The sequence below is a fragment of the Spermophilus citellus genome (genome assembly GCF_964194105.1).
Source record: "Spermophilus citellus genome assembly, chromosome: 17".
Lineage (NCBI taxonomy): Eukaryota > Metazoa > Chordata > Mammalia > Rodentia > Sciuridae > Spermophilus > Spermophilus citellus.
This window is the reverse complement of record NC_138199.1, coordinates 51,596,331-51,610,149: the sequence shown is the minus strand read 5'-3', so window position 1 is coordinate 51,610,149 and position 13,819 is coordinate 51,596,331. Positions and strand designations below refer to the sequence as shown.

General features: G+C 44.1%; 1 protein-coding gene across 3 annotated transcripts in view; it reads right to left on the bottom strand.

Annotated features, from left to right (window-relative positions):
* Positions 1–3,964: 3,964 nt before the first annotated feature.
* SOCS7 (suppressor of cytokine signaling 7) overlaps positions 3,965–13,819 on the bottom strand; it is a 54,412-nt gene continuing 44,557 nt past the window's right edge. For all 3 annotated transcript variants that reach the window (XM_081272093.1, XM_081272092.1, XM_081272094.1), the window contains 3 exons: positions 13,194–13,329; positions 12,705–12,855; positions 3,965–9,610 (listed from right to left, as the gene is read on the bottom strand). In XM_081272093.1, the coding sequence (XP_081128219.1) occupies positions 12,735–12,855; positions 13,194–13,329 (257 nt within the window). In that variant the 3' untranslated portion in view covers positions 3,965–9,610; positions 12,705–12,734. The remainder of the gene's footprint in view (positions 9,611–12,704; positions 12,856–13,193; positions 13,330–13,819) is intronic.

Genomic DNA, 13,819 nt, shown 5'->3' with positions numbered 1-13,819 from the left:
AGAGCTGGACTAGGTGGTGGGCGGGGAATCACAGAGGTGAGCAAGAAACAGAGCCCACTTTCCCCTCTAATAGGAGTTTGTGTCTAAAGTCAGGCTCATGCAACTTCTACATATAGCACCCCAATCAAAGAAATATTGGCCCCACATCCAGGAGAAAGCAATGTCTATCTCTTGCAAAAATCAACACCACTAGCTGTAACCCAGCTTAAAACAGCTACTCTCTCATTCTCCAGTTATGCTATCACCCCTCAATCTGCAGCTTAAAGGCACAGAGATAAAACCAATTTTCTCAGAAGGGGTAAGGGAAAAGCCAGGCCTTGACACCCATGGGATGAGCTAAGGAGTCAGGGATGTGAAGCGGAAGGGTGCCTGGGCTGAGTTCTCTTTATATACCAGGCTTCTGATAAATGAGAGCTCAGGAGGGAGCAGTGGGCATTTAGCATGACTTCTGGTCACTGGACAAAGCCTACTGACTCTAGATCAGCAGTATCTTCCATCCAAAGGGCAGTGACAGTTCTGTTATCTTCTATGACACCAAGAGGAAGTGGTTCCCTCCCACCTCTAGAATATCTTGTTTCAGTTGTCTCCTATCATTCACACTCCTATTCCAACCACTGATTCAACCTTTTGAGAAAACCCTGTAGAAGACTGACATTTTGTGACTAAAAAAATCCTGCCTTTATACAATTAAGTTATCCGGTATGCACTAGGTCCTGTGTCCTAAGTTCAAGGACTGGCTTGACTAGAGAACAAGGAAAATAAGCAACATTCCTGGGAAAGAGGGCTGATCCTATTTCCTCAACTCACCTACCATGAGGCACATCTTTTCAAACTGTTCCAGGCTCTGGAGATAGGAGATAGATGAACAGGACACAGACTCTGTGTCTCCAGAGGTCACCATGGTGCAAGCAGGTAGTGAACACATGGCTTCACAGTGAAAACAGCCATCTGTTTGGCTAGAAATGACTTGTGAAAAATTCCAGTGATCCTAGTGCAAGGCCTTGAAAGATGAGCAGGAATTATGCAGGCAGAGACAGTAACAGGTAAGGATCCTCCAGACAGAGAGAACAATCTAAAGGAAGTGGTTGAAGGGGTGTCTGATCTGGGGGGTTTCTGGTCACACACTGCAGCATGTGTGGCAGGGAAAGGAAAAATAGCCTTGAAAGGCAGGCTGAGTTGACATGTTCTTCTTTAGGTCTTCTCTAGGTAAGATACTGAAGATTTTATCCTGAGGAAGTGACATAGCACATCTTCAGTTTTCAAGAGCTTTTAAAAAGACTGCAAAGGGAAAGGAAGCAAGGAGACCAGTTGGGAAATTGCTGAAATTGGGTAAACAGGTGTGATGGTACCTGTCTGTAATCCCAGCAACTAGGGAGGCTGAGGAAGGAGGATCATGAATTCTAAGACAGCCTCGGCAATTTAGTGAGGACTTAAGCAACTTAGCGAGACTATCTCTAAATATAAAAATAAAAAGGGCCAGGGATGTGGCTCAGTGTTTAAGTACCCCAGGTTCAATTCCCTGTACCAAGGGGTGGGGGAAGGAATGCTCAAATAAGGATATGGTAATGAAGCAGCTTCAATAAAGATCCATGCATAGCATAATCCTGCACAAATCCTCTTGAAAAATCACTCAGGAAAGGGCCCCATTAGAGATCAATAATAACCCAGTAGGGCCTTTCCTGAGCTGGAATGAACTCTTGTGCCTTTGGCAAGCCTCATGGGAAAACAGTCTGCTTCAAAAACCATGTGGCACAAATATGCATCAGAATCACTACATAGAAAATGCTCACACTAGCCAGGCATGGTGGTGCTCACCTGTAATCTCAGCGGCTCAGGAGGCTGAGGCAGGAGGATTGTGAGTTCAGCCAGTCTCAGCAACTTAGCTAGGCCCTAAGCAACTTAGAGAGACCCCGACTCAAAATAAAATATTTAAAAAAAGGGGCTTGGGATATGGCTCAGTAGTTAAGAACCCCTGCATTCAATCTCCAGTACAAAAAAAAAAAAAAGTAAAAATAAAAATAAAAATGCTCATACTATGAGGGGTTGAAAGCAACTAAGAACATCTCATCTTCAATCATGGGAACACGGAATGGAGAGGGAAATCTTCTACACATTATTTGCCATGTGCTTATAAGTTATGTGCATGAGCCTCAACTATAGAGATGAGATAGAAGTGCATTTGTGATAGAATAAAAATGATGAGGACTTGGGGTTGGGGCTCAGTAGTAGAATGCTTGCCTAGCATGTGTGAGGCACTGGGTTTGATCCTCAGCACCACATATAAAATATCCATTGACAACTTAAAAAAAAAATTATAAAAAAAAGTGGTGTTGGGCCAGGAGTGGTGGTGGATAACCTGTAATTCCAGCAACTCAGGGTGAGTTTTTTAATATAAAGTCTGTCTTTAAATAAAATATAAGAAATGAGCTGGGGATGTTGCTCAGTGATTAAGCGCCCCGGGCTCAATTCCTGGTGCCAAAACAAAAAAAGGTAGTTAGAAGGCACAGGTGGGGAACACAGGAAATGAAGGTGGTTTCAAGGTGGGGTAGCGGTGAAGAAGGCAGAAGTGGGTAACTTTATTTTGGGCCTACTGTTTCCCTAAAGATTGCTCATCCTATGGGTTTTATGTCTCAAGTTCAACTAGTACCTAACTAGTCAAACAAATCCAACAGTCCTCACTAATATGAATGATGCCAAGTGGAAATGATATAAACCAACATGTTTATTTGCAAGACTGTACATACTTTTTTTTTTTTTTAAAGAGAGAGTAAGAGAGGAAAGAGAGAGAATTTTTAATATTTATTTTTTAGTTCTCGGCGGACACAACATCTTTGTTGGTATGTGGTGCTGAGGATCGAACCCAGGCCGCACGCATGCCAGGCGAGCGCGCTACCACTTGAGCCACATCCCCAGCCCCCTGTACACACTACTCTTGACTGATGGCATCTGCTAGGTCCAGGTACTACTAGCAAGGATCCCTTGTGATAAACTGCCTGCTCCAAATGGCTGCTATTTCTATACCTGATACCAAGTGAAACATTTTCTCTTGTAATGTTTTTCACACTTCACTGAAGCACTTATTCAAGAGGGAAGAAAACTTTATCAAGAAGTGCTCTCATATAAGGGCTATCAGAATTGACAGGATGCTGTTTCATCCTAACATGGGGCTGTGATTTGGGAACGTGGTGACTGGGGCTTCTGATAAGTCTTGAAAAATACAACTTCACACACAGAGTTTCATCTTACTCAGCATGCTTCAAATGCAGCAGGGAACTTGCAGACCATTTCCAAAAATGCATCAAGGTGGTACACTGGCCCTGTAGGCCGGGAACCTGAAGACAAAGTCCAGGTGGGAAAATGAAGACAGGCAATCTGAGTGGTTCCAAGTACATACTGGTATAAACCAGAGGAACATGCCAGATCCGTGAGGGAATGAGCTAGAAAGACAGTAGGAGGGATGCAGTTTAAAGTTTTGAAAAATCTTGTTGGCCAGCCTTGATAATGCCAGGGATAACTCCAAACTCCCATGGAAAAATGTGAAGTTGCCCTGGGTAGAGCCCAGCCCACTGCTTACCCAAGGCAAGAAGGCACTTGGTCCCAGAGAGCTCTCTGGAATTCTCTTGCACTTCTTTTTTTAAATTTTTTTTAGTTGTTGATAGACCTTTATTTTATTTATTTATATGTGGTGCCGAGGAGTCGAACCCAGTGCCTCACACATGCCAGGCAAGTGCTACTGCTGAGCCTCAGCCCCAGCCCTCTCTTATACTTCTTAAGGGAGAAGACAGCTTTGAGCAATGGCCAAAAACTTCAGAAATTTTTTAACATCTCTAGTTCAGATAAGCTCAGCACTACTCAGCTAAGATCACAGGAAGCTCCCACTCCTGCCATTTCTTGGGGGTGGGTGAGGAGTCCTAAGATGGGCAAGGGATTGAAAAACACAGACCCAAATAACGTGAGATAATTTCTAAACATTTTTATTTTAAATCTCTTTTCTCCCCTCCCCAAAAAGACATGGGTCGGTACAGCAATCATAAAAAGGAGATACAAACACAAGAGTCAAATGTCTCCCGCACTGACACTTACAAAAAACTGGGAATTGTACATGGGATTTCCAAACAGGACCTGCAGCAGCTACTAATGTCCCTTTACAAGAGTCAAACATGCCTATTAATACAGTATATACAGACACCTCATTCTGGAACTAATCTACAGGGACTTCCCAACACCCACCCCCTCTATCCCCAGAAAAATACCAAAACACACCCAAAGTGCATTTGTTTTGTTTATATCAAAACAGCTTTCCCTCTCCCCATCCCACCCTCAAACCCTCCCACCCAATTTAAGATTGGCCTGTAAGTCTATTTTAACCATTTAGTCATTTTTTATATTTATGAAAATAAATTATACAGCAACTATTTTAATAAATTAAGCACAAAAAGGGAGAGAAAAGGAGGAAAACCAAATGGGAAGACAAAAGCCAGGCCACACTTTGGCTTGGAGGAGGGCAGGGGTGGCTTAAGAGGACAGAGTGGTTGCAGGGGTGTCTGGTGAAAAATTGGCAACCACCTGAGCCCAGAATGACACCCCTCTTGAGTTTCTTAAAAACAACCAAAAAGTATAGCAGTGGTTGTGCCATGGGCAGCACCAGTTTTGGGCACCCCAACGACAGGCCTACCCAGAGCGGTGCCTTGGTCCTGCCTCTCCCTCAACGGAGCACCAGGGATGGAGTCATCAGACCAGCCTGCCCGCTCCACCTGAACTGGTTAGGGAGCTGAGGACGCAGCTCTGAGCGCAGCTGTGTGTGCAGCACACGATCACCCTGGGTTCTGACGAGGAGTGTCCCGTTTTCCTCACACACTATCTCCAGGAGCAACTTCAATCGCAGTCCAGCTGCAACCAGACATTCATGTCTTCCCATCATGGCTGGCTGCCTTTTGCCTGCCCCTTGATGCTCCTTGGTGTTCTGGAGGAGGGGGTAGGAGAGGGGAAGGGAGCAGTTCCAGGTACCCTCTAAAACCCTCTGAAGATGAAATGGGAGTGAAGGCATGTCACACACTTAGCATGCAGGACTGGCTTCCTGGGAGGTAGATGAGAGTGGGAAGGGGGAAGGTACAAAAAGGACAGAAAAGGAGACAGGAAGAAATTAGGTGACACCTATCAGGAAGGCCAATCAATGAAAAGGACAAAGATGATATGAAATTCGCATGTGAATAAAGGTCCTTCTCTGACAGATTAGAGAATCAATATATTAAATGCGACTTATTCCTGTTTCTTAACCGCAGTACCCGAGTCCCCAGTGCCTGTCTCTGTAGTTCAACCCCATCTCACTACCCCCAAGACTTTGTTCTTCATTTGCTCAAGCCCTCCTGTCATTTTGGGCTGAGCATGAAGCCTCCAGTGCCAAAACAGAATATGTCACAGGGACGTGCAGACTTGACCTTTGAGGTCCAATAATCCTAAAGCTATCATAGTGGGGCAATTTTTTCTTTTTTTTTTTCTTTTTTAATAAAAAAGGTTTTACTCCCCAGGAGCAAATAAATCATTTTGAACTACTGATAAACACTGCTGCAGTGAAAAGAAAGATGGCTACATGTATGCAATAGCACAATTCAGTGTAAGAACAGCTGTGTTGTCGATTAGAGATAAAAACTACTTATCCACCCCCCACCAACCCAAACCAAGAGGATTCCCATAGGGAAAATGTCTAATTCAAAAGCTCCTCCCTTATGCACAGGGGGCATGTCATTCTCTTAGAAGTGGAAAACAAATCCCAGCCTCCTCCAGTGGATATGCTCGCAACACCCGGACTGGTGACAAGACTTGGGCAAATGAAGACACACACTCACACTCAAACAGACTTGTAGACTTCCCTCCAAGAGCCACAGAGCTACATCTTGGAGCCTGGTTCTCTAAATTCCAGGCTCAAAAGCTAAGGGAGAGGAAGCAGGGAAGGGAAAGCTCTCACCTTGGGGGTTTGAAAGCTCCTCCTATCCACATTTCCTGCTGAGTTAGGGTGCTTAATAGGCTATACTCTGTTGGGGGCTCAGGGATGAGGGTTGAAAAGGCTGGCTCACCAGGGCACTTCCAGCTTTCCAGTTTCTTATACCTGGATCTGGGTACTCTGACCACTCCTGACCCCCCAATCCTCCTGGGGTATACACTGGATGAGTGTATGCAGCTATCTCCACGTCACTCCCAAACTCAATAAGAGCCTTACACAATCAGCCCAAGTGAAAATTAGGAAAGAAGGCAGGAGGAGGAACCACAGAGGCAATTCCCTGCCAAATCTCTCTCTCCTCAGGGACTGGCACAGACATACACGGCTCCCACTGCAGGATGCTACATTCTCTTCATCTTCACAGGTGGGACACCAGGCCAAGGCTATTGTCAATGGTCCTAAGCTCCTTAAGGGCCAGTGACAGGCATTTATCTAGCACCCCACACCAAAGTGCCACCCTCCTACTCCTGTGCTCTCAACATAGCACACATATTCAAGTAATGGCAGGTTGTAGCAGTAGTTGTCACTAGCTCACATTGGCTCATACCTGTCCTGAGGAAGATTACAGCAGATCAGTCATAAATAGGTGAAAGTCACACAAGCAGGGCCTGAGGATACTAACATCAAACAACTTAGAAATCAACAGTGGGTCCCTAGAGAAGAGAGCCTTTCCCAGTTTGTGACTTTAATTTGAAACAACCATAAAGGAATGAGTTCCTTCTGTACAGTGCATTTCAATTACAGCACTGGCAAAGAGTGAAGGCCAAGTACTGGCCACTAGCCCTGCTCCTGCTCCCTCTGCTCTGCTGACTCTTTAGCCAGCATGCACTTGTCACTGCACCAGATGCCACCCTCATTCCTTGCCTAACTTGCTCTACACAAGGTCACCCTTACAGCTGTCAAATACCCATGCATGGTGGAGACTCTTGTGCAGTTTTGTTTTGCAGCCCAATCTATTGAAGAAGGATCAGTCTACAGTCTGAGCGTGCCTAAGCACAGATGGACCATGGACAGAGTTCAATACTTTTCCAAGGAGGACAGAGAAGGTGGGTGGTGAGGTGAGGCCATTCATAGCTGGTTTTACCTGAGTGTATGAATTATCCAGTGGAAACCCCAGCACCATAGTGGGTACAGGGGCTCTGCTTCCCTCACAGGGCCTGAGCTGACAAGAATAGTGAGGTCCTGGGCAATGTACAGGCACCCTGCCAACTTTTGGCTTTGACTTCTAACCTCATCATTATAATCCCTCAGTTTCCAGACCTATCTGAAGATTATGAAGTTTCAGTCCCTACCACTGCACTGAAATAGGGTTTTTTAATGTCGTTGCTCTGAGTAGGGCTACGCACTATTCAGTACACGCCACACAGACTGCTGTTTCCTTGCTTTTGTTCATGTGTTTCTCTTCTCATGGTACTGCCCCCACCTACAACCCAAAGCCTCACTGCCACAGAGCTTTCCTAGACCATCTGGTCTCCCCTGAACTCACCCACTTTGCACGTCATGATTCTCTGCCACAATGAGTCGCTCTCCAGTTGCTTCATGTGTGGCAGTCACCTGAAAGCTCCCTTAGGTAAGGATCATGTCTTCTACCTCTTATGTTTTCCACTGTATCTAGCCCAGAGCCACATACACTCTAATTTAAAAAAAATTATTAATAATAACGAGTGGCTAAAATGACAGAAAAACAATCCCAGGCAGTTGCATATTAGCCACTCAAAGAACATCAATGGATTCCAGACTTCAGGGTCTACAATGGAGTGACTGTTTTTATAAGATGGAGAGTGACTTTACCCTCCAGAGGCAAGACTCTGGAGGTTTAGTTGAACTCTGGGATCCCAATCTTATTTAGTTAGTAATACTTCCCTGGAGGCCAAAGAAAAAAGGTATACCACAGGACATATCAGAAAGGAGAGGTTTGTGCTGCAAAGCTCATTTTTGGGCTCATTTCTTTATGGCCAGGTAATGATTCAAATTTCCCCTATATTCAGCTACAAGAAGGAAGACTGGACATTCTATGCAGGGTATAAGGTCAAAGGCCAGTGCTTCCAAATGAGGCAGTCCTATAAATTACTAAGACACTGGAGTCTCATCCCAAACTATCATCAGACCACAAACCTGACAATGTGATTTATCTTGTGAGCTGAAGCAGAAATAAGCACAGGGGACCCAAGTTTGGTGGAACACTTCCTGTAGAAGAGTAATAAGACCCAACAGCCCAACTATGTTATGATATCTCAATAGCAAACCTCTCCGTAGAATAACTGGAGGAAAGAAAACTCACAATGTTTTATGATTTGACAATGATCAGGTGCAAAAAACTTAAAGACGACTGAAAAGTACTGAGTTTTTCTCCTTCCCCTTCCATATTCACCTAGAAAACAGGCAACTCTCAAATCAGCATCTGATAAGACTTCCCAAAGAATGGAGGGCAAAGGAAACTGACTCAGGAAATGTCTGGGTTGCTAGAATGAATGCAGGAAAATGAAGAAGCCCTTGCTACCTCCCATCATAGAAGTGGCACGACAATGATAAACCTAAAAACACAAGATATGATGCTCTCTTCCCCTGAACTAAGGAAATCCCATTAAGGCTGGTACATTCAAGGTTTCTTCTAAGAAGAGCACAATAGCTTTGCTTCTCACCTTCCTCCACATTCCCTCTCACTCTCTGACTGACATATGGAGGTAATGCTGACTCCTAAATCGTAGATAGAGTTTTCCACTAAGAATCTGGAAGCATGCTCCATTAAACACGGAATGACTCCATGACTAGAGCTCTGAACTACTCAGGTGATGAGAAACACTATTTTCTTGACAGCTGGTGAAAACAACAGGAATGATGTTCCCATGACTGGAGTGAAATGTACAATTACCTCAGAGGAAGGGACTAAGGAGGGTGAAGGGAGAACAGGGTTAACTTCAGGTCTTAGAGCTTAAGGAATTAAGTAAAACAAAACAAATACAGCTTCCAAGAGAGGTGATTCTGAAGTTAGGTTCCTAAACCCTAAAAAGGAAAGGATGCAGGGAGTCACTACTTCCTCTAGCAAAGGCCATTTGCCAGTTTTTATCCAACAATCTTTTCTTCCAGACTACCTGCCCTCCTTTCTTTCCTACTAAAGCTAACAATGAGAAGCAGATTCTCCTCCCTTCAAGCTTCTAATCCTGTTTGCACTTCTCTGGCTTCTCCTCCATAATGCAAAGTCCATGGTGAAGACCCTAACTCTACCTTTGGCACCAACTGAATGTGAATGGTGCCTCCTTTCCTCCCTGCCCTTCTTTGGACCTGCTCACCCTTCACACCACTTCCAAAACCCAGCTGCCTTCAAGGTGAGTTTTCCATACTGAGAAATGCAAATATTGAAAACAAAACTTCTGAAAACAAACAGTGTTGAGACTTCTTCCAGTTTCTCAAAGAGCTCATCTAGTTCTGGGATACCATGGGTGGATATGAACGGTGGAGTCCCCAACTCAGACTCTGGTTGTGTGCTTCTTCCAAGCCCCAGGGGCTGCAGGAGAAACCATAGTCTTTGAACATAGAATCCCAAACCTTCCTATTCTTCTTTTCATGGTAGCTTCAATTGGTTCTTCAAACTGGAGCTTGGTAACCAAATGCCTAGGTGAAAAAAAAAAAAAAAAATATATATATATATATATTAGGCCAGTTCAACAGAGTAGAACCCAGATAGAACAAAAGACCTAGGCTGGGGATGTGGCTCAAGCGGTAGCGCGCTCGCCTGGCATGCGTGCGGCCCGGGTTCGATCCTCAGCACCACATACCAACAAAGATGTTGTGTCCGCCGAGAACTAAAAAATAAATATTAAAAATTCTCTCTCTCTCTCCTCTCTCACTCTCTCTTAAAAAAAAAAAAAAAAAAAAAAAAAGACCTAGCTGCTAGAGGTGGAGAAGCATATCTCAAAAGGAGAGTAGTCACAGAGCTTGCCTATAGTCCTAACTGCTCAGGAGGCTGAGATGGGACACCAGTTGAACCCAGGAGTTCAAGACCAGCCTGGGCAACATAGCAAGACCCCGTCTCAAAAAAATAAAAAAACAGAAAAAGGAAAACGAAGCCTGGATAGCCAAATGCTTCCACACATATTATATCTGGCTGAGAATGTGATAATGGTACTGTTAAAAGGGTCTTAGAAGCCCATGACTTGATTGCCAAAATAGATGTTTTTGTTTTTTTTTTTTTTTTTTTGATTGGGGATTGAACTCAGGGGTGCTTGACCACTGAGCCACATCCCCAGCCCTATTTTGTATTTTATTTAGAGACAGGGTCTCACTGAATTGCTTAGTGCCTTGCTGTTGCTGAAACTGGCTTTGAACTCATGATCCTCCTGCCTTCAAGGTGAGTTTTCCACACAGAGAAATGATAATCTCAGAATGATAATAATCCCAGAGGCCTCCCAAGCCTCTGGGATTATAGGCATGTGCCACTGTGCCCAGCTTTTTTTTTTTTTTTTTAATTAGTATTTTTTTTTAAATATTTATTTTTTGGTTAGACACAATACCTTTATTTGTTTATTTGGGTTTTTTTATATGGTGTTGAGGATCGAACCCAGGGTCTCGCGCATGCTAGGAGAGCGTTCTACCGCTGAGCCACAACCCCAGCCCCAGCTTTTTTTTTTTTTAAACAGTGCTGGGGATCAAACTAAGAGCTTTGAGCATGCTGCTAGGAAAGTGCTCTACCACTAGGCTATATCCCCAGCCTACTAGGTTCTTTCTCTAGGTTAATTGTAGGCTTATTTGCTTTAGGTTAATCATATTTCTGGTCCTCTCAGTTACTTTCTGTAGGATGAATTCAGAGTCCTCCACTGCCATGAGGCCTTTCTCTGACTGAGCTCCTATTTATGTGGGTTCTTCCCGGAACATAGCACTCACAGAATTGGTGCTTTTTGCTGAAGGGTTCTATTACCCTTTAGCAGAGCAGTCACAGAGGTGGACTCCCATGTTCTAAACTACCTTCCCACCCCATTCTTGACTGCAAAGCCACCACAAGGTTCTAGACATCAGAGCACTTGGATACATTTTAGGAGTTACTTCCAAAGCATACAGTCTGTATAATAGAAGATATGCATTATGGTTTGGATCTTTAATATCCCCCACAGGTCATGTGTTAAAAGCTTTGGTCACCAGCCTGTGGCACTATTTGAGGTGGGACCTAGAAGGAAGTTAGGTCACTGGGGGTGTGGCTTTGAAAGGTATATTGGGACTCTAACCCCTTTCTCTTTTTGCTTCCCGCCACCATGAGGTAAGCAGCTTTGCTCTACCACGCACTCTCTCCATAGCTCCAAAAGCAACAGAGCCAACTAACTTTGAATGGAAACCTCTGAAATTACTTAAGTTGTTCATCTCAAATATGTTGTCAGAGTGATAGAAAGCTAACACAGTATGATAAAGGAATGTACACAGAATCCAGGATTCCTTAAAACTCTGCAGCCTCTCAGAGTCTCCATTTCTTGGTCTCTCTTAGTCATCCCTTCTCCCTTTTAATCCCTGTTAGCCTGGCTCACATGCTTTCCCATAGCAGTGCAGGATCTGGGATTTCTGGAGCAAAGAGAAGACAAAGCTAGGCTGACCTCAGTCATGACTAAAGAAAATCCATGGGGAGCTGGGCATGTGGCTCAAGCGTTAGCGCGTTTGCCTGGCATGTGCGGGGCGCTGGGTTCGATCCTCAGCACCACATAAAAATAAAAATAAAGATGTTATGTCCACCGAAAACTAAAAAATAAATATTAAAAATTCTCTCTCTCTCTCTCTCTTATCATGTGTTTGAGACCAAGCTTAGCAATTTAATGGGACCTTCAGCTCTGAGCAAAACCCTGTCTCAAAATAATGAGAATGTAGCTCAGTGTAATATGCCCCTGGGTTCAATTCCCAGTACCAACCAAACAAAAAGAAACAACACCCTACAGTAAGAGGAAAAACATTGTGAACTGGAATAAGATAATAGAACGTGAACTCTTACTCTTAGCCAGCACCACCAGAATTAGCTCCCTGCAAGTCTGTTCCCTACTTGCCTTAACTTTTTAGTGTAACTTAAAAGACAAATTAGAACTCACATGCACAAACCAATATTTCAAGACATTTCATGAGAAAATAAAAGAGTAGAACTCAGTGTAGCAATGATAGAATAGCCTCTTAGAAAAATGAATTCCTCAGTTAATTCATTTAATTTATTCTCTTCAGCAATTTACTTTGCAGTAGCCCAAAGAGGACTTCAAATAGAAGGGCAGGATGTTTTTCCTCATCCCCATATCACACCGTGAGACTAGGTGGAGTTCTCGCTGAAGTGTGTGCCCATTACAATGAAAGGCATCTTTACATTCCCTTTGATGAAGTTTTCTTCCCCTTTGTTTTCCTGCTTTGTTTCCTACCTTGTATTGTTTGTGCAACCGCAAGGAGATAGGCAAGGCAAGTATGAGAGAAGGCTGCATTTAGCTACAATGGTGTGTACTCCTCATTTATATTCTGTAATTAGCTGGCATGTTGCTTGGCAAATATTCTTTAAGCCTTTCATGTTTGTCTGCCTTTTTCCCAAATGGAGCATGTGCCCCCTTGGGGAGGTCATCTGTCAGATTTGGTAATACTATGGGCAGATGCCTAGATCAGGGGTATCACATGGGGAACTGCCAGAGAGGGTCAGGTGTAAGGTTCAATGCATGGTAACTGCCCAAGGCTGAACATTAACACAGAGAGGTCCTACCCTTGGTGGTGACCAGCAGGGGGCCCCTCGCTACGTGGAGGGTTCCATGTCTTGCTTCTGTTTGGAAATGAGCTGCGCTTCCTTTAGAGACAAGTATACCTCTTCCTGAGGATCATAGTAGTAGAACTTTCGAATATAAGAGATCAGAGGTCTGTCCAAAAAAAAAACAAAAAAACAAGAAGGACACATATAGTGTTAATTGTACATAATGTTCTTATGAATGCTAGGCAAGCACTCTTCTACCTCTGAGCCAGCCCTGACTCCCTTACTCTTACCATTCCCACTGCACTCTTCAAAGAGCCTGCAGAGGGCCTTTTGGCTACAGTATGATAATTCTAGAATTAGGTGTTAAAATACTGCAAAGGTGAGAGGATATGCCTATAAATATTTTATGCCAATGTCTGCCTGTGTAAGCAGCCTGTAGGTATGACTGACATTTGTAATTTACCCCCCACCCCTTCCTGCCCCAATCCTATGTCCCCATTGTACTTAGGCAGTGGGAGATCCGGGATATGATCTATCCGAACGAGTTGTCGGATCCGGAATCTGCAAAGGTGCTGGAGGGATTTGACATTGCTGAATCGGGACACTGGATAGAGCAGCTGGACTGGAGTTGGTGGCAGTCCTTCAGGAATGAAAACAAAAGGAAATATTCAGAGGGAACAATGCAGCTGACCACAACTTCCTCATGAAAAGAATCCAGGGAAGGGAAATGGTGCTTCTTTATAGTTCATATATGTATTGTGCAAAAGTAGTTCAGTTACAAAAGGACCATGGATTTCCATTTGCAGAAGTAGCACTCCCATATTTCACATTGAAGGGGATTTATTCTCCCTCCTGAAGGTCTCCCCAGTATCATTCCCCACCCCCCAATACTGGAAATTGAACCCAGGGGCACTGTACCCTGGGCTACATCCCCAGCCTATTCTATTTTTTGAGACATGGTCTTGCTAAGTTGCCCAAGATGGCCTAGAACTTGCCATCCTCCTGCCTTAGCTTCCCAAGTCTCTAGGATTACAAGCATGCACTACTGTGCCCAGCTTCCCCAGCATAACAGTTGAGTGTCTTGCTCCACAGAATAGTCCAGTGAATAATGTCAAGCTAGAGACTTTGCC